General features: G+C 42.0%; 1 protein-coding gene across 3 annotated transcripts in view; it reads right to left on the bottom strand.

Moving 5' to 3' along the window:
* DHTKD1 (dehydrogenase E1 and transketolase domain containing 1) overlaps window positions 1-14,229 on the bottom strand; it is a 51,743-nt gene extending 37,514 nt beyond the window's left edge. For 2 of the 3 annotated variants that reach the window (XM_011283559.4, XM_011283560.4), the window contains exon 1: window positions 13,975-14,229. In XM_011283559.4, coding sequence (XP_011281861.1) covers window positions 13,975-14,131 — 157 coding nt within the window. In that variant the 5' untranslated portion in view covers window positions 14,132-14,229. Of the gene's footprint in view, window positions 1-13,068; window positions 13,220-13,974 lie in introns of all 3 variants that reach the window. The other variant, XM_019833927.3, reaches the window with a different exon arrangement.
* Window positions 14,230-24,090: the final 9,861 nt, after the last annotated feature.

Raw genomic sequence — 24,090 nt, 5'->3', positions numbered from 1 at the left:
TTTAGAAAATGCCCCCAAACTAAAAAAAAAAAAACCAGTTTTTCAAAGAAGCTTTGTGGCCTTAGACACTTTTAATGCATTTCTTCTACCTACCACATCTCAGGTTTATAGACTATCAGAATCCAGGAAAACACACTTACTTTTTTTTAATGTTTATTTTTGACAGAGAGAGAGAGCATGAGTTGGGGAGGGGCAGAGAGAGAGAGAGGGAGACACAGAATCCAAAGCAGGCTGCCAGCTCTGAGCTGTCAGCACAGAGCCCGATGTGGGGCTTGAACCCACAAACTGCGAGATCATGACTTGAGCCAAAGTTGGACGCTCAGCCGACTGAGCCACCCAGGCGCCCTCAGGAAAACATACCTATTTCTTTAAATTTATCTCATGATTGCTAAAGTCAGTGAAGAAAAAAAAAAAAAAAAGGAGATAGAACTATGGGTGCACATTTGTAAAAATAACTATGCCTGTAGAGAAATAGCAAAAGGAGACACCCCACTGAAAAGAACTGTTAAAAGGCTAAGATTCTGGATAATTAGAGTCCTCTTAATTATTATTTGAGATTTTTAAATATTTTACTTAAAAAATAGACATAGGTAGAACTATAAAATCAAAGTTACATCTCCTTCCCTATTGCTTAAAGACCCAATGTACAGTTATTTCATAGACTCATGAAATTTATACTAGAAAAAGATCTTTTTTTTTTTTTAATTTTTTTTTCAACGTTTATTTATTTTTGGTACAGAGAGAGACAGAGCATGAACGGGGGAGGGGCAGAGAGAGAGGGACACACAGAATCGGAAACAGGCTCCAGGCTCTGAGCCATCAGCCCAGAGCCTGACGCGGGGCTCGAACTCACGGACTGCGAGATCGCGACCTGGTTGAAGTCGGACGCTTAACCGACTGCGCCACCCAGGCGCCCCTATACTAGAAAAAGATCTTAAAAATGATCTTGTCACAGGGCACCTGGGTGGCCCCGTCGGTTATCATGATCTCATGGTTCATGGATTTGAGCCCGGAGTTCGGCTCTGCACTGACAGTGTAGTGTCTGTCTGGGATTCTCTCTCTCCCTCTCTCTCTGCCCTTCCCCTGCTCGCACACTCACGCTCATGTTCTCTCTCTCTCTCTCTCTCTCTCAAAATCAATAAATAAACTTAAAATAATTTTTTTAATGATCTTGTCACTCACATAATGCAAAACAAAACAAAACAAAACAGGAAACAAACCCTTTATAAAGCTCTAAATGAGTGGTTCCTCAGTCTGTGCTTGGAGGAGTTGCATTATCTTTTAGTGAACCCAATATGATGATTCTATTTTGAGCCTAAACTGCTTTTCTTCTCTCTTCCATATGAAAGTTATTCCAAAATTTGAAGAAAAAAAAAAAATCCTTCATGCCCACACTCCGCTAACCTTCAGTTCATCAACGCAGCCTTACAAACAGCACAAATCCCTGACGATGAGCAGATCCACCATTTCTGAACATTTTCTGAACATTTTTTCACCTTATGTGTTTATTCTTAGAACCCAGAGAAAAGTTCAGCATATTTTGAAACATTTAATGACCATTTTATGAACATTTATTGCCATGCAGTGAGCTACATAGGTGCTTTGTATTCAGAGTACGGCAAAGTATGTGTCTTGTCACGGGCTGACAGGAAAGAACAGAGAGGTACTGAATACGTAAAGGATGTGTTGGCACTGATGCAACAGTTAGGACGATCCATGCTATGTCTAATAAATTGGTAAGCTAATCAAACAATCCCAGTAAATGAATCGATTCCAGTCTGGAGATAAGTCATATAAATTGCCATAGGGTTCTATTCTGAATCTTACTGAAGTTCTCAATTGCTGTGTTATAAAGTAGGAAACCTTCACATTTGTGACTAAAATCCAGGAAGACCACGTCTAAAGCATTGTCCCCGCCAGTCACTCCTTAAAAACATATTCCTCCTCCCCACCAGAAAACAACAAAACAGCAAAAAAACAAACAAAAAACGCCACATTCTTCCCTGGGCTCTGCGGCATCACCAAATCCTGGCTTTTCTCCTAACTCACTGGCTACGCAACCTCAGTCATTTTGGGAAAGGAGCTCCTCTTCTTTGTCCATCTCTAAAATATTAGTGGTCTGCAGATCTGCCCGCAGCCTTTTTCTCAAGCTGTTTTCTCTCTGGGTGATCTCCTGCACCTTCCACAGCTTCCAGGAACATGTACAAAACTACATCTCTAGTGGGGCAAGTCTAATAGTAGATACGCACGGTTATCATCACCATCCTCAAATTAGCAGCCCTATTGAAAACATTCTCTTAGTGAACCCACATCAACTCAGAGATTATTGCTCCAATTTCTAACTGTTCCCCAGGCTTCTCATGCCATTCTAAGAGCAATGGAATGGGAGTTGGCACAAAAGCAGGCTGCTCGCTCCCAGGGACGTGTGGAAGCTACTATTCTGGCAGAGCCAGAGAGAGAGAGGTCCACACCCCTCCACACCTCTGGGCACATCCCACATCCATCCTGGCAATCTTATTTTCTCCCAGACCCTCTTCCTGCCTTTGCTCTGGTTTCTTTTTTCCAGACCCAATCCCATATTCCTTCCCTTTCTGCCTCCCAGATCCTTCCACTGTGACCTCTGGGATTCTGCTCCATGATTAATCAACCTCTCCGCATTCTTACCCTCCTCCATAAACATTCCTTATACCCCTATCCCAACTGGAACCTGCTTTCTCCCAGAGGACAACGGGAGGTGAAGCTGCTCATCACCACACTGACCCCTCAAGTACTGAAGGTGGAGTTTCATTCCTCAGGGACATCCCCCCTCCCCCCACATTAGTCCTCTAACTCTGAAAATCTCCAGCCCCCAGGGGGACACGCCCTAGGGTTATCAACTAATCTCCATCTAATATCAGTAGCCATTACAAAACAATGTTGTAGGAGAAGCTTCACGGAAAAGTGTCAGCGTATATAGATGAAAAAAACAACTATAAACAGTATAAATAGTATGAGCCTGCTCTTTGTTACAATGTATATATGTATAGTAGGTAATGTATATTTCATTACCTAGTCTATATAGCATAATATGAGTATCTATATACTTTATATATGTGAATGTGTGTACATATATCCCATATACATAAAGGAAATGGACCAAAAATTTAGTGATTATCCTGTACAAAATTCCTCGTTTTTTCTTTCGCTTATTTGCTAAGTTTTCAATGGCAAACATGTATAGCACAGCTCTTCAAATGTTATCCTGACTTGCTGCCTACTGCACTCGTAGGGCACTCCAGTGTACCTGTCCTCACCAGTGGGCTTTATGCTTGTAAAAATCAGTTATATTTGTTCCTAAGGCTGGTGCTGTGGGAGAAAGAAAATGTGGGGGGAGAAATCATAAAAATCTAGAGAGATGCTGCATTCAGATTGCTTCCATAGTGCTCTTAATTTTAAAGATTTGCAAAAACAAATCCAAGAAGAAATACATTTGTCAAAATACATGAAGCATCTCTCATTTCTTTACCATACTCCTTGCTTTAAAGAACTTTTTTTTTTTTTTTTTTTTTTTTTTAATTAACTGACTACATTCTAGTTTCAAATCCATCAGGGGTGCCTGGGTGGCTCAGTTGGTTAAGTGTCCGACTTTGGGTCAGATCATGATCTCGCGGCTCATGAGTTTGAGTCCTGCATGAGTTTGAGCCCTGCATCAGGCTCTGTGCTGACAGCTCAGAGCCTGGAGCCTGCTTCGGATTCTATGTCTCCCTCTCTCTCAGCCCCTCCCCTGCTTGCATACTCTCTCTCTCTCTCTCTCTCTCTCTCAAAAATAAATAAATACTAAAAAAATCCACCAGATATGATTGCTTCATCTATATTTTGTAGCAAACAGTGATATTATAAGATTTCAAAGGATGAGAACACATTGAATACATATATTGTTCATAAAAAGAATTTCATATTACTATATAAATAAGTCAAAGGATTACTATAAAAGAAAAATGAATATCTTCATGCTAGGTATACTACCAACCAAATAACTTGATACTCAGGATATCTATAGAAGTTCAGAAGAATTTAATTTGATGTTTAAATCCCTAAGAAGCCAGAGAGAATAGGGAAAACAACAACACATATACACACTCCTTTACAAAACAAAATGGAAAATATTGAAGGCATGCTTCTGGCTCAAGAGACTGGCACATAGCAAATGCTCAAGAAACATTTGTCATTAACTGAATGAAGTCCTGAGATTCAGCATATTGTAAGACAGTCACAGAATCCTTGTGATGCAAGTTTTCCAGAGCCAGAGCCCTCAAACATGCAGTACAAGAGCTGCAGTGAATACATCTTCCACCTCACTTTGAGCTCCTCTTTTTTTTTTGTTTCCTTTTTAGAGAGAGAGAGAGACAGACAGACAGACAGACAGACAGACAGACAGACAGACAGAGAGACAGAGAGAACACACGAGCTGGGGAGGGGCAGAGAGAGGGAGACAGAATCTTAAGCAGGCTCCATGCCCAGCACAGAGTCCCACGCGGGGCTCAATCCCATGACCATGAGATCATGATCTGAGCCAAAATTAAGAGTCGGATGCTTAACCAACTGAGCCATCCAGATGCCCCTGAGCCCCTCTTTCCCAAGAACTGCACTCTCCCATTCCAGGGAGTGGGTTCCTAAGACCACGTCTACCTCATTCCATTCTGCCTCCCTCCCAATTAATGGACTCCAAAGACACCTGAGTCGAAGTGGGTCAGATTCACTCTTTCCAGAATTTATGACTTGGGATAGGGATACACGGGTGGTCCACTATGCCTCCTGTTTGTGCAAACAACATGGTTAACGCTGAACACCTGCTTTCCTTCTGGGAGTCTGGAATTTTGGCACAGGCAGAGGGTGTTTACATGGACGTCTGCCAATAAAAACCTCGGGTGACGAATCTCAAATGGACTCCCCTGGGTGACACGGCACATATATTGCTGTATTTATGTTGCATGAACAGGAGTGTTTCTGTATCACCCCTCACGGGAGAGAGAGCACAAGGACTCCTGCACAACGGTGCCTGTGCTGTTTTCCGTGACAGTGCAGCTGTGTATCCTTATTACATCACTGTGATGAATCTGAGCCATGAGTACAGCTATAAGCCAAGCGCCATGAGGTTCTGGCGAATCTCTAAATGTAGGGGTGGTCTCGAGGACTCCTGGCACGCATTATGGGTAGCACAGGAGCTGAGTACATTAACAGCTGTGCCCTGTGGGCCCACACACAGCTTCTGCCAATATTCCCAGAGTTAGTGCTGGTTTTCTCCCCCGCTGAGGCTTGGTTGCTGCACACATCCTTCAGCTCTGGAAGATATCCTTGTATCTTTTCAAATAAAGTCCCCGCTTCCCCTTAGGTGGCCACAGTTGGTTTCTGTTGCTTGTGATCAAAAGAACCTTTGCCGATACAGGGGTAAAAAAAAAAAAATTATGATAAGGATATCTACATCAATTACTTTATTCTCTCTGTAAGCAAGCACAGTCGGGGCACTGAAGAGGGTTTTATTTTCAGGAAAAAAGGGTTCGTATTAACCAGCATGAAGTACACTGACACATAAACTAAACTTAGTACTTAATCTAAAAGTCAATACAGTTCTTTTTCATCACCTGGTCATAAACAGCCTCCCCCCAAAAATATCTAGATCATATCCATGGGTTTCTTACATTCAAGGCAGCATATGCTTATAGCAAGTGGGAATGTTGGATATCTAGAAAATGACTGAAGATTCCAAGAAAGAGAATTTCATAACTGAAGTCTCTTCAAACCCCATTAAAATGTGATGGCCGCCCCCACCCCCCACCCAATTTCAGCTTAGGAACTTTGGAAATAACCACATTAAAACAAAGACTTCAGGGGCACCTGGGTGGCTCCATTGGTTAAGCATCAGACTCTTGGTTTCAGCTCAGGTCATGATCTCACAGGTTCACGGGATAGAGCCCTGCATTGAGCTCTGGAGCTGAGTGTAGAATGTTTGGGATTCTCTCTCTCCTTCTCTCTCTCCCCCTTTCCCCTTCTTCCGAGCTCTCTCTCCCTCTCTCAAAATAAACAAACATTTAAAAAACAAAGAAATTAAGGCAAGACTTTGTACCAGACTATTATATTCTGTACAACAAATTCAGATAAACCTAGGCTGTGCAACTGAGTTTATTTTATATCATACCTTATCTTTCCACCTCAAATACAGTATCTTTATAAAATAAATTTATTTCAGGGTGCCTGGGTGGCTCAGTCAGTTAAGCGTCTGACTCTTGATTTTGGCTCAGGCCATGGTCTCAGGGCTTGTGGGATTAAGCCCTGCATCCGGCTCTGAGCTGACAGCGCAGAGCCTGCTTGGGATTCTCTCTCTCCCTCTTTCTGCCCCTCCCCCACTTGTGCACACACACGTGCTCTTTCTCTCTTTCAAAATAAATAAGCATTTAAAAAATAAAATAAAATAAAACAAAATAAAATTTATTTCATTCTTAAAAAAAAAAAAAAAAAAAAAAAAAAAAAAAACCTTGTTCTGGTCCTTTCTGGGTTTTTTCCTAATCCTTTCTTAAATCACTGCCAAGATAGATAAGTAAGGATCACAGATTGATAGTGAATGATAGCAAGTACTAACTTTTGCTCAGTGTTTCACACACGTCATCTTACCCAACTCTTGCAACAACTCTGAAATAGGTCTCCTCATCTGCAGAAGAGTAAACTGAGGCGCAAAGAGGTTAAGTGACCTGCAAAATGTGACAGAGGTAGTAAAGAAGCTACCTTCAAGCATATTTGACTTCAATCCAATGTTTTATCCATTATATTATAACAAAAATTGAAAAGGGAAGTCCAGAGTCTACAGCAAAAAGGATGAGAGAACTGGAAATCAGTGAGACACTTGAAAAATAAAAAAAGTACAAGGGCTAATGTCATTAGCCTTTTCTGGTCTGCATTGTACCCCAGAATCATCTAGATTTTTTAAAATCTCTAATGCATTAAGATTTTCTTCAACTGCTTTTCTCATGAGTCCAGTAAAGGCTCCTATTATTTCTAATTTGCAACATACCCACAACCTCACTTCAACTACTAAAGCTCAGTGCCAAGGTCAGTAACGGCTAAATGCTGCTTGAAATCCTATGGTGCCCATCTCCTGCTGGTCCCTAAGTTCTGCCATATTTTTGTAATCTGAATCCTCCATAATGACATTGATACTCCTGAATCGGCACTCCTTCATTTTCAATTGGGATTGTTGATGAATAAACTGAAGTTTACCCGAATTGAGGTTCACAGAGGTTAAAGTACAAGCTGTTACTAATAGCCAGCAACAAAGAACACTCACCACAGGTCAAATTTTAACTAGTGAAACCACTGTCATTTAAGAGGTTACTAGAAGCAAATTCAATATCTCTTTAAAGCCTTAATGTAATGAATGTCTTAGTGAATGATGTAGTCGCCCCATGCAGGCATTGATTTTCAGCCAAGATAAATATTTGTAAAAAGAAGGCTGATGAAGGAAAGGCAAAGAGGAGGAGGGAGGCACCATAACTTTGATCGTATCCCATCTCACTATGTCACCCTGGATGTGGGAGGATGCCATGTGTCCATTTTCAGGACAGATTGTCCTTCGATTGACTTTGCCAATCCCAAAGAGTTGTGGACATGATCCACCAACCAACCCAATCATTTCTCTCAACCAAGATGGTACCTTTTAGGACAACTGGCAGGCGTCATGAAAAAGGCTTGAGCCGGTCATGATCTCACGGTCCGTGGGTTCAAGCCCCATGTTGGGCTCTGTGCTGACAGCTCATGGCCTGGCGCCTGCTTCAGATTCTGTGTCTCCCTCTCTCTCTGCCCCTCCCCTACTCATGCTCGCTCTCTCTCTCTCTCAAAACTAAATAAACATTTAAAAAATTTTTTGAAAAAATAAAAAAAGGAAAAAGACTTGAGCCAATTAAACCATGTACTCCTAATTAACGGAACTGACCATAAGCACCCACTTAAATGGAATTTAAGGAAAAACCCAGCAAGTCTTCATTGTGTTCATGAACAAAAAAGAAATTATTAGTTCTTCTAAAGCATAGTAATATAGTATATTACCCAATGTATACAGTGCTTCCTTTCTTGATAATTGGTGTTATGGTTATACACGCAAAATTCAAATGCGCTAAATGTCACAAATAAATTGTATATACAGAATTGTATTTCCATTTCTTAGTAGGAATAACTCACTTAATAAGTATTCAGTTAAATATAGAGCTGAGAGGAATGTAAGACAAGGAGCTTACCAAGCAGGATCTTACAGCATGAGAGGATGGTCTCTATATGAAACTGCACACAGTCATAAAAAGTTCAGTAGAGTCCAAGGGGTCTCTCGGACTGAGAGTTGAGGGAGATCAGATTAGGATAGCCTGGAGTTGTCTAGACAGATGTTACAGAGGAGATGGGAATGGAGATGAGCCATGGAGAATGGGTATGAAGTGGAAGGGCATACAGAATGAGCGGGGAGAGCCTTGGATAACGGTAAGAGAAAGGTAAGAAAGAAGGCAGAATGGGTCATGAAACATGAAGGGCATTCAATATCAAGCTAACGAATCTGGGATTTTATTCTGAGAGGCAAAATAGAGGCTTTGGAGACTTGAGTTAAGAAAATAACTCAATGAGGGGCGCCTGGGTGGCTCAGTTGGCTGAGCGTCCAACTTTGGCTCAGGTCATGATCTCACAGCTTGTGACTTCGAGCCCCGCATCAGGCTCTGTACTGACAGAGCCTGGAGCCTGCTTCAGATTCTGTGTCTCCCTCTCTCTCTGCCCCTAACCCACTTGCATTCTGTCTCTGTCTCTCTCAAAAATAAATAAACATTAAAAAAATAAATAAATAAAAGTAAATAAATAAACATTAAAAAAAAAAGAAAATAACTCAATGAAACCAATGTTTTAGAGAAATTGTAGCAAGACACTAGGCTACAAATTTTCATAGCAGTGAGGCTAGCTAGCAGTTTTGTGTTTTTGAAGTCATGGGAATTCAATGAAAGCTACAGGCCCTTTGCCTAAAAATAGACACACACAGTTGTGCAAAAGCCACAGACCCTCTAAAACTTTTCCACAGGGATCCGTAGACTTGGCTAGGAGCACCTGGATTAATATTTCTTGCAGCAGCAGCAGACCAGAATTAAAGGCCTATGCTAGGATCCCAACAGTGAAAACAGAAAGCAAGGCTTTGAGAAACACAGTGCTCAAGATTTGATATGAAGTATGAGGTGAAAAGTTGAAGGTGGGTTGTTTGCCCCACATTTTTACAATATGTCTGTAGCAGAGCCTACTACAACTCCTGAGATCCATTTTCTCTTCTCTTTCATGGTGATAATCAAATATACGGCCGTGCAGAATAAAGATACACGTCCCAGCCTTCCAGGCAGCCAGTTGCCCATGTGACTAAGTTCTGATGAATGAGAAGGTAGTAGCCATGATCTGTGCAACTTTGGGGTCTTGCCCTTAAAGGGAGATGTGTCCTCTTTCCCTTCCCCCTTTCCTCCATCCTGCTGCACAGTGTGGATGCAGTGATGAGCCATCCTGGACCGGAGTAGACAGCAACACCCACAGGATGGTGAAGAAACAACATAGAAGGAGCTTGAACCCCTTCAGACCTTGCAGAGCAAAGCTGTCATACCAGCTCAGACCTTTACTCATCTCACTTAGGTCACTGTTCCTCCACGTGTCCAACACAGCCCCTGAACTTACCCTATCTAATACACCATTTGGTACTCGAGGTGGGTTGCTACCATAACAGCCTAAAATACATATGACCTTGGCTTAGCAGTCAAGCGGTAGATACCACGAACCCAGATGTTTCAGACTAAAAAGCTAATGAGCACTGTGTTATGCTATCAGACAAAACGCGTGGTGAAACTGTCACCGGTGATGTCCTGCAAGGCAGACTGTATGTCCACGGAGCTGTCGCTCAGTATCATGTGATCATTGTTTCTTGTCACTTTCAGGAAAGCCCTGGGAGAGAGATGAAGTCAAGCTAGAGCGAGCTAGTTGGCAAGAAGAGATGCAGGGAAATTAAGCTCTGCTAGAAGGCAGATCCTAGCAGGTTTGGACAACTAGAGGCAATTATAAAAAGTGGTTCTGAAGAAGCTGTCTTACCAAGAGGGAAAACAGACAAACCCTTCTTCAAGGACCTTCCAGTAAGCATTCCCCGTTAGGAAATGAGGGACGCTGAGCCTCCAAGTTCCAATCAAAGGTATTACCTTCCCACTCAAGCCTATTATTTTTGATGGTCTCAAGGTAAGCACCTCTAAGTTTAGGAAGCTGAGTGGGTGGAGCACAGAAGCAGTAAATAAAAGACTGGAGTTTTCGGGCTTAAAAACTAGCTCTAGAGGAGATCTTTGTCTGGGGGCAATTTGGTCATAAAATGACCACAAGCAAAAAGACTGCAAGCCTATGAATTTCATGAGAAAACTGTACTGCCAAAGAAATCCCAACTTCGGCCATTAAAAATAAAAAAATAAGTAAAAACCGTGTCGTTGATAACCCCCTAGAGTAACTCTCAGGTTCCTAACCTTACCAAAATTAGGTAGGCTGTGGATGGTGAGCAGCCCCCAAGGAGGGCATACTCCCCAATGTCCACAGCAGAGATGGCCACAGAAGACGATGGATAAAGAAAGAAAGACCCACACGGCAAAGCCAGGGGAATGTTGTGAACTTGCTACATCACCACAGAAAGGAGCTCTTATCATTTCTCTCCAGCAGGATTTGATAACTGGTTTGAATAGTGACTACTAGAGTTCCTCATTCCTTTCTTTTCCAGATGGGAGTTTTCTTTGTATATGGAATGTGTCAGTAGGGGGTGCATGGCAGTTCATGAAATTCTAAAGCATGAGCAGACACAACCAGTCCTGACAGAGAGGACTGCACATTCTTGGGAGATAACAGACTTTGAACTGGACTCAAAAACTGAATTGAGGAGACAGAATCCATTCTATAAAGGGAAAAAAAAAAAAAAAAGAAAAGAAAAAGCTTAGGTTATTTGAGTGGCCAAAGGGGTGGAATGTGGTGATTACTAATTATTTTTCAGTATTTTCCCCAGATAATTCTTAGCTGATACATGGCCAACCTGAATAAAAATTATGCTTTCCAATCTCCTTTGCAGATACATACTGACCAAGTCCTGACGGTGAGATGCTACCAGAAGTGACAGCAACTCTCCTTGCCCCCTTTCTCCCACCTAGGCTAGTAGGAGACAGTGATCTACAAAATAACCGGTACCTTCTGAAACAGAAGAAAAAACTGCTACAGATCTGCACACAATGGTAATTTTGAAAAAGGATAAAGTGGACCACTTGCCTTTCAGTTTTATGCACAGTAGTTAAAAAATAGGAAGAATTGTGGGAAGGGGAATGGGCTAAATGGGTAAGGGGCATTAAGAAATATACTCCTGAAATCATTGTTGTACTATATGCTAATTAACTTGGGTGTAATTTAAAAAATAAATTAAATCAAATGGTAAAAAAAAAATTTTTTTTTAAATGGGAAGAATGAAGGGGCGCCTGGGTGGCTCAGTCAGTTGAATGTCCAACTCTTGATTTCGGCTCAGGCCATGATCTCACAGTTCATGAGACTGAGCCCTGGGTCAGGCTCTATGCTGACAGCTCAGAGCCTGCTTGAGATTTTCTCTGTCCCTCACTCTCTGCCTCTCTCCCTCCCTCTCTCTCATTCTCTCAAAATAAACAAATGAATTAAAAAAAAATAAGAATAAAAGATTGCCCTTAGCAACAGAATTTCTTTTCTTTTTTTTTATGTTTTGATTTATTTTTGAGAGAGAGAGAGAGACAGCATGAGTGGGGTGGGAGGGTGGGACAGAGAGAGAGAGAGAGAGAGAGAGAGAGAGAAACAGAGAATACAAAGCAGGTTTCAGGCTCTGGGCTGTCAGCACAGAGGCCAATGTGGGGCTCAAACTCAAAGACTGTGAGATCATGACCTGAGCCAAAATCAGGTGCTTAACTGAGCCACCCAGGTGCCCCAGCAACAGAATTTCTTAAGCTAGATTCTGCAACTGTGCAACAATTATTTCCCAGCATTGATTTCACTCTTTCCTCCCAATACCACATGAGCATACCCTTGGCGTTCAGTCCTAACTCAATACTGAACTTTCAAAGTCACCAAGCACCTCACAGTATAGCAAAATCATTACTAGTCTGGATGGGCGTGGGGAGCGGGAAGAGTCAATTTGGTGATGAGGGAAGAGGGAAGGGATTACATATAAAATCAACCCCAGAGATATTTTTTCAAGCCACACCAGCCCAGAGCTCCCAAAATGATTTGGATACAGTCTTCCAGGTAAAAACCACTGGCCTAGGTTTTCCAAGGCAAGGCTTAGTTTTCAGCTGCCAGGCTGAAGAATCAAATAGAGGGGTACCAGGGTCGCTAAGTCAGTTAAGTGACTAACTCTTGGTTCAGGTTCAGGTCATGATCTCATGGTTTGTGGGTTTGAGTCCTGCGTTGGGCTCCGTGCTGACAGCAGGGAGCCTGTTTGGGATATCTCTCTCCCTCTCTCTTTCTGACCCTCCCCAGCTTGCTCTCTGTCTGTCTCTCTCTTTCTAAATAAATAAGAATCAAATAGAGGCCCAATTGTGAGGGAAAACCTTAAACAAGATCACAATAATTATGCACTGAACACACACTAATATGATCCTAAATGAAGAAGAGATTGTCAAACATGTCCTACACTTGTGAGTTATGACTATAACAGTATTTGGCCATAGATGGCTATAGACTTTCTGCTAAAGAATCACCAGTGGTGCCTGATAAAAATCCATATTCTTGAAATCTATCTCAGGCCACTGAATTAGAACCCTGGGGGGGGGGGGAAGGCTTGGAGAATGGTATTTTAAAAATCAATTCAAAATGATTTGAACACACACTTAACTTTGAGAATAACTGACATAGAAAATTCTTGACACTCGATTTGCAAAGCGAAATAAGATACCAATAGTCTTATCCCCAAGGATTAACAATCTATTTGGCCAAAATGAACCTAAAGGAACCCCACTGCATCTAAGAGAGAGAAATCAGGTTTACTATCAAAGTCACCTGAGGTCAAGAGCAAACTATTGAGGTCCCAGTGTGTAATATAAGAGTCAAAGTTCAGGTACTTATATGATGAAGAGGATCTTCATTGTCAATCTAGTAACTGGATCAAAGATGCCAAATGATCTTCTTCTAATAATCAATCTGTATTCATCTGTTCTGTGAAGATTAAATGCATCACAACTTTGCGGCACAAACCAAATACCCCAAATAGATTTTTTGTACATGAGCATACAAAGAGAGGTCCCCAAAACTAATATTCAGGTCTCCTAACCCATTAAAACCATCAGTGACATGGTTCTGAACTCAGCAAAGAATCTTAAACTCTGATATTAAAGTAAGAGGCTAGTTAGGCCAAGGAGACAAATAATTATTACCATGCTATGGTCCAACCACCAGCTAACTGCCCTCTCCACCCTAGCTGTACAGTCGTGATGCCCACACATTCTGCTCACAAGAGCCTTAGAGATGGCCCTGGAAATGTATCCTTGAGTAAGCTCAACGAGCTGGGAGATCTTAGAGCTCTTCTTTTCCCGCAGCTCCGCCTGCGCAAGAGCTAAGTTCCCACAAGTTTACATCCAAGGAACAGAAAAGACAAGACCTCACAAAACCAGTTTGAACACGAGCGATGGGAAGATCACCCACGCGTGGATCCAATGCCGACACCCCGACTTCACGTTTCCCCACCTACTAAGGCTGGACAGAGGGTGACCCTCACACTGACAACCTCCCCCTGCCCAACCTGCCTTCCTTGGCCCCCTCATCTCCCCTTACTCCCTACGGGCCTGAGCGCACAGTGCAGACCCCCAGAAGTCCAGCCTCTCCCACAACAGCATCCCACCTCAGGCCTGTCAGGGAAGTCCCCTGTTTCCCCAGCCCCTACGTGCACGGCACGGCCCTATCCCCGACCTGAGGGGCGCGCCAGGCCGCCCCGGGGCTCCCGGCTCTCGGGCTTCCTCGGCCGATAGCCATAGACACCCTTCTCTGTCTGGTAGCCGCGCCGGAATAGGAGCGGAGGGGCTCGGCAGAAGCCTCGTCTTGCTGCTGCCACAGTGGCCGTGGCCATGTCTCGCCTGGACTCGGGGCGGAAGACGAGGGGCAGCAGTCGCCTGGATACGAAGGGTCAATCCTGGGCTGCCTGGAACCGGAGCAGGGGGAGGAGCGGGAAGCGGGAGGCGGGAGGCGGGAAGCGGAAGCCCCGCCCGAGACAACGCCCCCGCGCCTGATTGGCCAGGGGCCTGCCCCTGGGAGCCAATCCAGGTAAGCTGCCGGAGGGGCGGAGCCACCTGCTGGGCTCTGGCGCCAGGCGTGCGCTTCTGGCAGCGGAGGGAAGCCGGGAGTGCAGAGCCTGGCGTCGTCATCTGCTTTCCGGTACAAAACTCGTTATCTCTATATATCCTGCAGACCCCAGCCTGGAGTATTCACCCACCACCCCTCTGCTGGAAGCCCGCGAACACGACCACACAGAACGAGACAGGTTCTCGTACCGAAGGGAAAAATCAGCGACAGGGTGCAAAAAAGTCGTGGGACCGAGACCAAGGGACTCAAGGAAGGAAAGGCCATCTGAAGGAGCCAGAAAATCAATATCGCTCGTTTTATTTTTTTCTTAAGAAACACTGAGGCGGGGGGGGCGGGGCGTGGGGACTGGGTGGCTCAGTCGGTTAAGCTTCCAACTCCGGCTCAGGTCACGATCTCGCAGTTGCTGAGTTCAGGCCGGGAACCAGAGCCGGGCTCTGTGCTGACAGCTCAGAGTCTGGAGCCTGCTTCGGATTCTGTGTCTCCCTCTCTCTCTGCCCCTCCCCCACTCGCACTCTGTCTCTGTCTCAAAAAATAAACATTAAAAAATTTTTAAATAAATTAAAAAAAAGAAACATTGAGGAAGAAAGTAGAAAATAGGAGAGAAGGAGCCTGCAAGAAAGGGATAAAATAAAAGTGAAGAGAAATCAGGCAGTGTGGAGATATTTGAGATTCTCGGTTGGTCTATCTCTGACAATTTCCCCAACTAATTTATTCCACCACTTACCTGCCAATGGAGGGTGGGGGGCAATAAAAGGGATCTGAATCCTTCCCTAGCCAGTCATCCACCATTCCAGTCGGCGGTGCAGCTGTACCCCCCGCCCCCCACCATACTCCTAGAACATTACAAGATATCTCTCCACCTCGCTCACTCAACCACTGTGCCCACAGAGCACTTCGCTAGGTTACAAAGATTCGTAAGAAACAGTGTCTGCCCTTCATCAGTTCCCAGTCCAGCTGCAGAGTGAACTCAACACACAGTATGAGAGATGCTTGGACACCTGCCTGTGCAAGTACCCTGCGAGCATAGACAATCAGCATGGAGTACAAACGGGTGTGCCAGGGAAACCTGCAAGGGGAAAGGACACCAGACCAGAATTTTCAGGGATGAAGCTGATTATGGCGATTATGATTTTTTTCTTTATAATTTTAACACAAAAGAGTCCAGAACATGTTTGAAAGATATTACAAAGTACTAAATCAAAAATACAGAAGGGAGGGATAATCCAATAGACTGAAGTCCATGCAGAGGTGGGAAAGGATGTGATCCAAGCACAGAAGATGCTGGAAAGGAGGGGAGACATGTCTTCCATTGATTTAGGTGGAAATAAGAGAAGATTGGTACAAAAGCAATTGGAGTAATAGATTCAGTGGTGGAATTCTGAGGGGATTTCTTCTATGTAAAGTATGAGGCTATAATTTACCCCCAAAGAATTATCCAAGAAGGTGCTGGGGAGTGGCAAGGCAAGTCAGAGTTGAGAATGGTAGAAACAGTACGAAACTGTTATTGAGGAGAGGAGTGAAATGTAGATTGTCCTAAAGTTTTGGGGGCCACCCCGTTGAGGTTGGTGACCATGAATAGAAAGTGATAACAATTTCTGCTCTTTTGTGATTTTCTCCATTAGTGCTCATTTGGCTTGGTACAGAGAAGGTGGGAAGGATGATGACCAGATCCATTCAGGGCTATAGTTTTTCCAAGCAGATATAATAGGCCAAGAGACAAAGATGTCTAAGATACTAGTTAGAGAAGGGTGCCTGGGTGGGTCAGCTAGTTAAGTGGCTGACTGCGGCTCAGGTCATGATCTTGTGGTTCCTGAGTTCGAGCCCCGCATCAGGCTCTGTGCTGACAGCTCAGAGCCTGGGGGCCGCTTTGGATTCTGTGTCTCCCTCTCTCTCTGCCCCTCCCCACTTACACTCTGTCTTTCTCTCTCTCTCTCTCTCTCTCTCTCTCAAAAATAAACATTAAAAATTATTTTTAAAAAGATACTAGAGAATGAAATTAAAAACAAAAAAAATGGACTCTATGCTGAAAATAAAAAGGCTAGAAATATAAGAATGGACTGATAAGAGGAGGGAGGTGCCAGTGGGCTGGCGATTCCAACAAGGTTGAAGAATAGGTAAACTGGGGGTGCCTGAGAATCTGAGCTAGAACAGAAGATCTTAGCAAGAAAATGGGGTGTTTGATGTGATGATTGAAGTGATGCAAATTTTGACAATGATAAAATGGCTAAAGTAGAGTGTGGACAATGTCATCGGAGGTGTGAAGGTCAAGGAACTGAGAGGTCAGATCTTTAGGCAAGTTGCCATTGGAACATTAATATCAGGTTGGAAATGGCCAGAACTGAGGTCTTCGTCTTGCGTTGAAGCCTCTGGTGAATGAAGAGGAACAAGTAGGAAGGTGGCAGTTGACGCTGAGGAGAGGAAGAAGGTATGGCATGTCCATAAGGCATGGATTCATTTATTTATTTTTAAATGTTTATTTTTTGAGAGAGAGAGAGAGAGAGAGTCAGAGAGCGCACAGGCGCAGGCAAACAGGGTTAGGGCAGAAAGAGAGAAATCCCAAGCAGGCTCCGTGCTAACAGTGCAGAGCCTGACTTGGGGCTCAAACTGAGAGATCATGACATGAACGGCAACCAGGAGTGGGAGGCTCAACCAACTGACCCACCCAGGAGCCCCCCCTAACGTGTGGATTCAAATCAGCAGGGAAATGTGCAAAAACCTAGGCAGCAACTGGGAATAAAGATGATATAGATCCCGTCTCTGGACCCCAAGTACAGTATATCCGAAATAGTTCTCAAATCCTTCTACTCTCCATCATTACTGCCTAGTCTGGGCCATCAGCACCTGTCTCCAGGAGTACCGCAATGGCTTCCTAAATGGTCTTCCGGCCTTGGGTCGTTCCTGACCTTGCCATACTTCATCCACACTGAGTCAGACTTATTTCCTAGAATTAATATCTGATTCATATTGCTATTGCCTGAATTTAAAATTATAACATTCAATTTAAAAAATACATAGCAGACTGTGGAAAAAGAGCTATTATAATCATTACTAAACTAGTAATACTGTTATAAAACTACAGTTTTATATAGTTTAATAGTTTTATTATTCCTGGAAAACAAATGTTTTGTTCTCTTATTTACTCTTATGTTACATCTACATAGGATAGATACAGTGATGTAGAGATGGTTCTATGTACAGTTCTATATAGATAACTAGAATTAAAATGTAAAGCTGTCGGGGCGCCTGGGTGGCTCAGTCGTCCGACTTCAGCTCAGGTCATGATCTCACAGTCAGTGAGTTCGAGCCCCGCGTCAGGCTCGGTGCTGACAGCTCAGAGCCTGGAGCCTGTTTCAGATTCTGTGTCTCCCTCTCCCTCTGCCCCTCCCCTGCTCATGCTCTGTCTCTCTGTATCTCAAAAATAAATTAAAACAGTAAACAAGGTAAACCTGTCATAGTTGCTTGAGTGTTGTACTGGGTATCAGGCTACCAGATTCTAATTCTATTTTTTCCATTGATTGGCTATGTGACCTTGGGAGGATACAACCATTCTATTTCCTCATGGTCTACCTTGTCTTTAAAGTTCCTTCAAATTCTAAAAGTTTTTTATTCTAAAGCTTTCTATAAAAAGTAAAAGAATGTGTATTGGGCCACTAGAGGAGAAGGGGAAAATGTAGGCTTAACTTATTTATACCATGGAATGCCACACAGAAATTAAAAATAAATGAACTAGATGTACTCATAGAACATAAATAGTTCCCAAGAATATAAAGTTGAGGGGAGATTTGACAGGAATGATATTCACACAAATTTTAAAAATATGCAAAATTAGTCTATGTGTTTTTAATGAATATGTACATATATAGTAAAAGTATAAGTATATGGTTAGGTAGGATGCATTTCAATTTCAGTAAATTGGTTACGGGGGGGCATGGAGAAGAATAGAATGGGTGGGACAGCGGCTTTTATGATTTCTACAATGCTGTAGTACTTCTGAAAATTCTGATACAAATATTTCAAAATGTTATCTCTGTTAGTATTTCAAAATTTTAGCATTTGTCAAATTGTAGGAGAACATGGATATTTGGTTTATGGTTTTTTGTATCTTTCACGTTTAAAAATATTTTAAATTTTAGGGGCGCTTGGCTGGCTCAGTAAAGCATGTGACTCTTGATCTCAGGGTTGTGAATCTGAGCCCCACGTTGGGTGTAGAGTTTACTTATAATATCCTTAAAATAAAAAGCTATATTTTAAATTTTAAACACTTATAAAATATTTTTAAAACTGTAACTGAAAATTAGAAAGGTCTGCCCTGATGTCCCTCTTAAAATCACCAGTGGCCTCATCACCCCTCATATGTCTGCTCCCCCTTACTTCACTCTTATTTTTACCATAACGCATATAATTTCCTAACATACCATACAATCTGCTTCTCATTTTTTGTCTATCTCCCTTAACTAAAATGTAAGCTCCCTAAGGATAAAGATTGTTGTAGTTTTTACTCACCATTGTATCATAAGTGCCTAAAACAGGGCCTGGCACAAAATAGGTACCCCAGAAACATTTGTCCAGTGAATGTATGGATATTAGAGCCTGACAGCCTGTGTTGAAATCCTGCTGCTAGCTTTGGGACCTTGGCCAAGTCCCACTCTAAGTCTTAGTTTCCCTATCTGTAAAATGGGAATTGTAATACTACCTACCTAATGGTGTTGGTGTAGCCAACTATAAAACACTTTAGAACAACTCCTGGCATAATGTAAATAATACATATTAGCTGCTATCATTATTGTTATTATTATATTGTTATTACAAGGTCTTAATCATGGTAGTGGCTCTCAGCATAATTCCTAGAATGTAATGATCTTGAGCCTGCATGAGGCCTGATAAGTAAGTCTGTGTGTCAGGGTACAAGACAATTAGCAATGGATTGAGCATGAGAATAGGAATATTCTAGGTATCCTCTAAAGGGGTTCATGGTATGCCACTCCAAAATATGCCACACTGGCATAAGGATCATTTTGAGCTGAAGGCAATTTAAGAAAATATAAAAGCAAATATAAGAAGGGCAGGATGATTCTTAATCACTGGACACAACTATAGATGCTAATCAGCTCAGAGAAGGCACCAGAGGAATCTACATAACAAACTCACTAAAATAAACCTTACCTTCCATTGACTCCCTTTTATATTTACCTTTCCACAGTTTGCCACCCCTGAAAGCCTAAACCCTGTTTCCTTTGTCTCATATTTTCTACAGATTTACTGTTCTTCTGTTAAGATGCCGTATGGGCCCAAGTTCTAACCACTCCTTTGAGTTACTCGTCACTGAATTTCTCCTGTGTTTGCACACACACAGTGCATGTGTTGACAAACTCTATTCTTGTTAATCTGTCTTTTGACAATCTGTAATTTGAAGGACCCCAGCCAGAGAGTCTAGGAGGGTAGAGGGAAAAGTTTTCCCTCCTTTATCCAGCTTACTCTGTTTTATTAACAGAATGTTCAAATATGAGAATGGTCAGTTCACCAAGCTGGAAACAGGTCTATTTTATTTTTGAAGAAAGGTCTTTCCTTGGGTTCTTTGCCCTATTTGAAGCACTGAGCATGCTAAAATGTATACTTCTGAAGGTAGACTAATTTCTTCCATCAGCAACTTTTTTTAAAAAGAATTTTCAAATTACCGTGATAATGGGGCAATACACGCATTATTCTTTTTTATATATAACCCAAAATTTATCTATTGCCAAAGGTAACTAATTTCATTTTTCCTCCTTACCCCTGCCCACTTTTACTAGAGATGTTAAGAAGAGTAAGGTAAATATGAACAACTATTCTGACCCAGGAAATTGAGGGGCAAAAGGTGAAATTTATTCCAATGAATCTTTTAGGCTAAAAAATAACATCTTTCTCTATTACTGTTACTTAATCTCATTTAATTCCTAATTAATGGAAATTCTTTTAAAAAATGACTACTTCTTGCGGCACCTATGTGGCTCAGTCGGTTAAGTGGCCAATTCTTGATTTCAGCTCAGGTCATGATCTCATGGTTCAAGAGTTTGAACCCTGCATTGGGCTCTATGCTCACAGCACAGAGCCTGCTTCAGATTTTCTGTCTCCCTCTCTCTGCCCCTCCCCTGATCGTTCTGTCTCAAAAATAAATAAATGTTAAAAAAATTTTTTTTTAATGACTACTTCTTAATATCTTTACTTTCCTTGGGTTCATACCAAAGTTCTTCTCTTTGTTCTCATTAGTTTCCCCCCTACACGGTGGAATATATCTAACTTATCAAGTATATATATATATATATATATATATATATATATATACACACACACACACACATATATACATACATATATATACATACATATATGTGTGTATGTGTATATATATATATATATGAGTATATATAACATATAACATTAAAAATATATAAATAACTTTGATTATTATCATATCATTTGTCTGTTGCTGTATAACAAATTACCCCACAATGTAGTAGTTTGGAAAGACAAACATATTATCTCACAGTTTTTGTAGGTCAATAATCCAGACAAAGCTCAGCTCAGTACCTGGGGCTCCAGGCCTCTCACGAGGTTGCAGTCTGACTGCTAGTTGAGATTGTGGTCTCATCTGAAGGCTCATCTGGGGGAGAATGGACTTTCATTTCACCCATGTAGTTGTTAGCAGGATTGAATTCATCATTGGCTGTTGGTTAGAAGCCTCCCTCAGTTCTTTGCTGTGTGTGCCTTTCTGAAGAATAGGTCGCCATAGGGCAACTGGCTGCTCTCAGATTGAGAAAGAGAGAGAGGAAGCTGCATCTTGGTGTTTGTAAACTAACATGGGTACTAACACACCATCATTTGTGCTGTATTTTACTCACTGGAAGTTAGTCCTAAATTCAGCCTAGGCTCAAGGAGAGGGGATTACATGAGGGTGTGAAGACCAGAAGGCAGTCATCATTGAAGGCCATCTTAGAGACCACCTACCATAGCTATGTGACCCTTTTTAGAAATGTATGACTGCAGGATGCACTGTGCTCATCCTTTTGGCCTGTTATCCATGCATTCAATCTTGCGACTCTTCCACTGGCTGCCATGACACTTTGTCCTGTTAGTCCTCTATCCTTTGTTTCTATTCTGAATGCTTTTTCTCTCGTTTTCCTTTTCCAACTTCTGATTTTCATCTCTATGCTCACTCTCTCAGAAAGTCCATCTGTCACCATTGAGACTTGCAGCCCAGGTCTCCCACCTGTGTTCTGTGAAACCTCTAATTGATGCACCCAAGCTGACCCCTTCCTTTCCTGAATTCCCATAACACATAGAGGCAGTGTTTTCAGCTGAACATTTTTTTCCTCTGTTTATCTTGTCTCCCAAAAGATAAAGTATTTGACTGGGGATAATGATTTTTTTTTACGTGTTTGCTTGAGTGGTATTTATCTTGAGTGTTCTGTGAGAGTACTTCCAATTCTAGCATTGTATAACTCAGTGACTCCCATCTCCTACCTAACACAATAGAACCTTGCCATTATTTTACTTTATTGAAAATCAATCTGGCATATATTCATATGATGGAAAGTAACAGGCATTTACTTAATATTTATTGAGTACCTACTATATGCTAGCATTGTGCTAGGTTCTTTGGAATATAGAAGTGAAAAAGTCAGACATGGTCCCTACTTGCAGGAGTTTACAATGTCAGACAGAAGTAATCACATGAATAGTTAATTATAATTGTAAAAGAATCATGAAGGGTGGGCATAAGCTGCTATGAAACCATGTAACTGAGGCAAATGTTACCTAGTCTGGAGGATTACATAAACTGCAACCTTAAAAATGAAATAGGAGTTATGCAAGTAAAAAGAGGTGTCAAGGATGAATAACTGAAGGACAACATCAGGTTGTAACAGCTCCTTATCCTCTCCTGCTGCTTAGTGACGGAGGGAGTGTATTTTTAAAGTACTTTTTTTTTTAAACTATATTCTTTACTTGTACCATGGTCTTATTTTCATTTTCCTTCCTCTCACATCATTTCATCAGAGCCATAACAACTATCATGTTAACACACTGTCTTTGCAAACTATTGTTGGGGTGCCTGGGTGGCTCAGTTGATTAAGTATCTGACTTTGGCTCAGGTCATGAACTCATGGTTCGTGGGTTCAGGCCCACATTGGGCTCTGTGCTGACAGCTCAGAGGCTGGAGCCTGCTTTGGGTTCTGTGTCTCCCTGTCTCTCTCTGCCCCTTCCCTGCTCACGCTCTGTCTCTGTCTCTCAAAAATAATAAATAAACATTTAAAAAATAAAGAAAAGAAAACTATTGTAAATGTTGCTCCTTTAGAAAATATCCTTGAGGTAAGTGACCCATCCCCTGTCCCTTTCTTAGCTTTGCTTCTGGAACAACTGAGTTGATGTTGATGCCATTAAGTGAGATGAGGATGAGTGGAAGGGGTGGGGTGCCTGGGTGGCTCAGTCAGTTAAGCCTCAGAACTCTTGATACTGGCTCAGATCATTATCTCACAGTTCATGGGATCGAACCCCTCCTTGGGCTCTGCACTGACAGTGCAGCTGGGAACGAGGACAGGTTCCCTAACTGCTCTGTCCCTCATTTTCCCGATTAGTAAAATGGGCTTAATAGTACCTATCACATTGGATTATTGTAAGGATTAAATAATTAGTGCATGTAAAATGTTTAGAACAATGCCTGACACATAGTAAATAAGCAATGTTAGCTGTATTATGATTGAGCTGTTTTAAAATTAAAAAAAAGAATAGTTGATTCTCTCTCTCACCTTTCTCTCTGCCCCTACCCTGCTTGTGCTGCCTCTCTAAAAATAAATAAATACACTTAAAATTTTTTTTTAAAAAGAAAAATATTTTTTAAAATAAAATAATAAAAAATAATAAAAGAATAGTTGCATAGAACTTGCAAAGTAGGAAGTACCAAGAGATGACAGTTTATGTCATTATTATTAAACTGACATTGAATGTTGGGTATGAGAAATTTAAACCAAAGGGTTTAGATGAGTCTTTCATGAAGATGGAAGAAAAGGAGCAAAACACAATACGAATGGCTACTTCTACAGCTTCTATGGGGAAAATTTAGGGAAGTTTAATGTAAACATAATTGTGTCTGCAGTACAGTCTTCCCAATGATAAATAAGTTGGAAATTACACCTATTCCTTTACCACTGACACAGAAGTTGGGGCACTCGGGTGGCTCATTTGGCTGAGCATCCAAGGGTTGATTTCAGCTCAGGTCATGATCCCAGGGTCGTGAGATCGAACCCCGTGTTGGGCTCTGTGCTGAGTGTGGAGCCTACATAAGATTCTCTCTCTCCCTACCTTTGGCCCTCTCCCCTGTGCACACACACACACACACTCTCCCTAAAAAATTATTAAATAAAAATGAAACTACAGTCTATGATTGTTTCCTCTAAAGTATTGTGCCCTTTCACTCTAGTTTTTTGTTTTTTGTTTTTTGTTTTTTTTTTTTTTTTTTAATGTTTGGTGATTTTTGAGAGAAAGACAGAATGCCAGCGGGGGAGGGACAGAGAAAGAGGGAGACCCAGAATCTGGAGCAGGCTCCAGGCTCTGAGCTGTCAGCACAGAGCCCAACATGGGGCTTGAACTTGGAAACCACAAGATTATGACCTGAGCCAAAGTTGGACGCTTAACCAACCGAGCCACCCAGTCACCTTATTTTCGCCCTGGTTTAATCCTACATCCCTGCAT

This window comes from Felis catus, chromosome B4 (assembly GCF_018350175.1).
Source record: "Felis catus isolate Fca126 chromosome B4, F.catus_Fca126_mat1.0, whole genome shotgun sequence".
Taxonomy (NCBI): Eukaryota; Metazoa; Chordata; class Mammalia; order Carnivora; family Felidae; genus Felis; species Felis catus.
The sequence above is the reverse complement of the archived record's forward strand: the minus strand, read 5'-3'. Positions and strand labels throughout refer to the sequence as shown.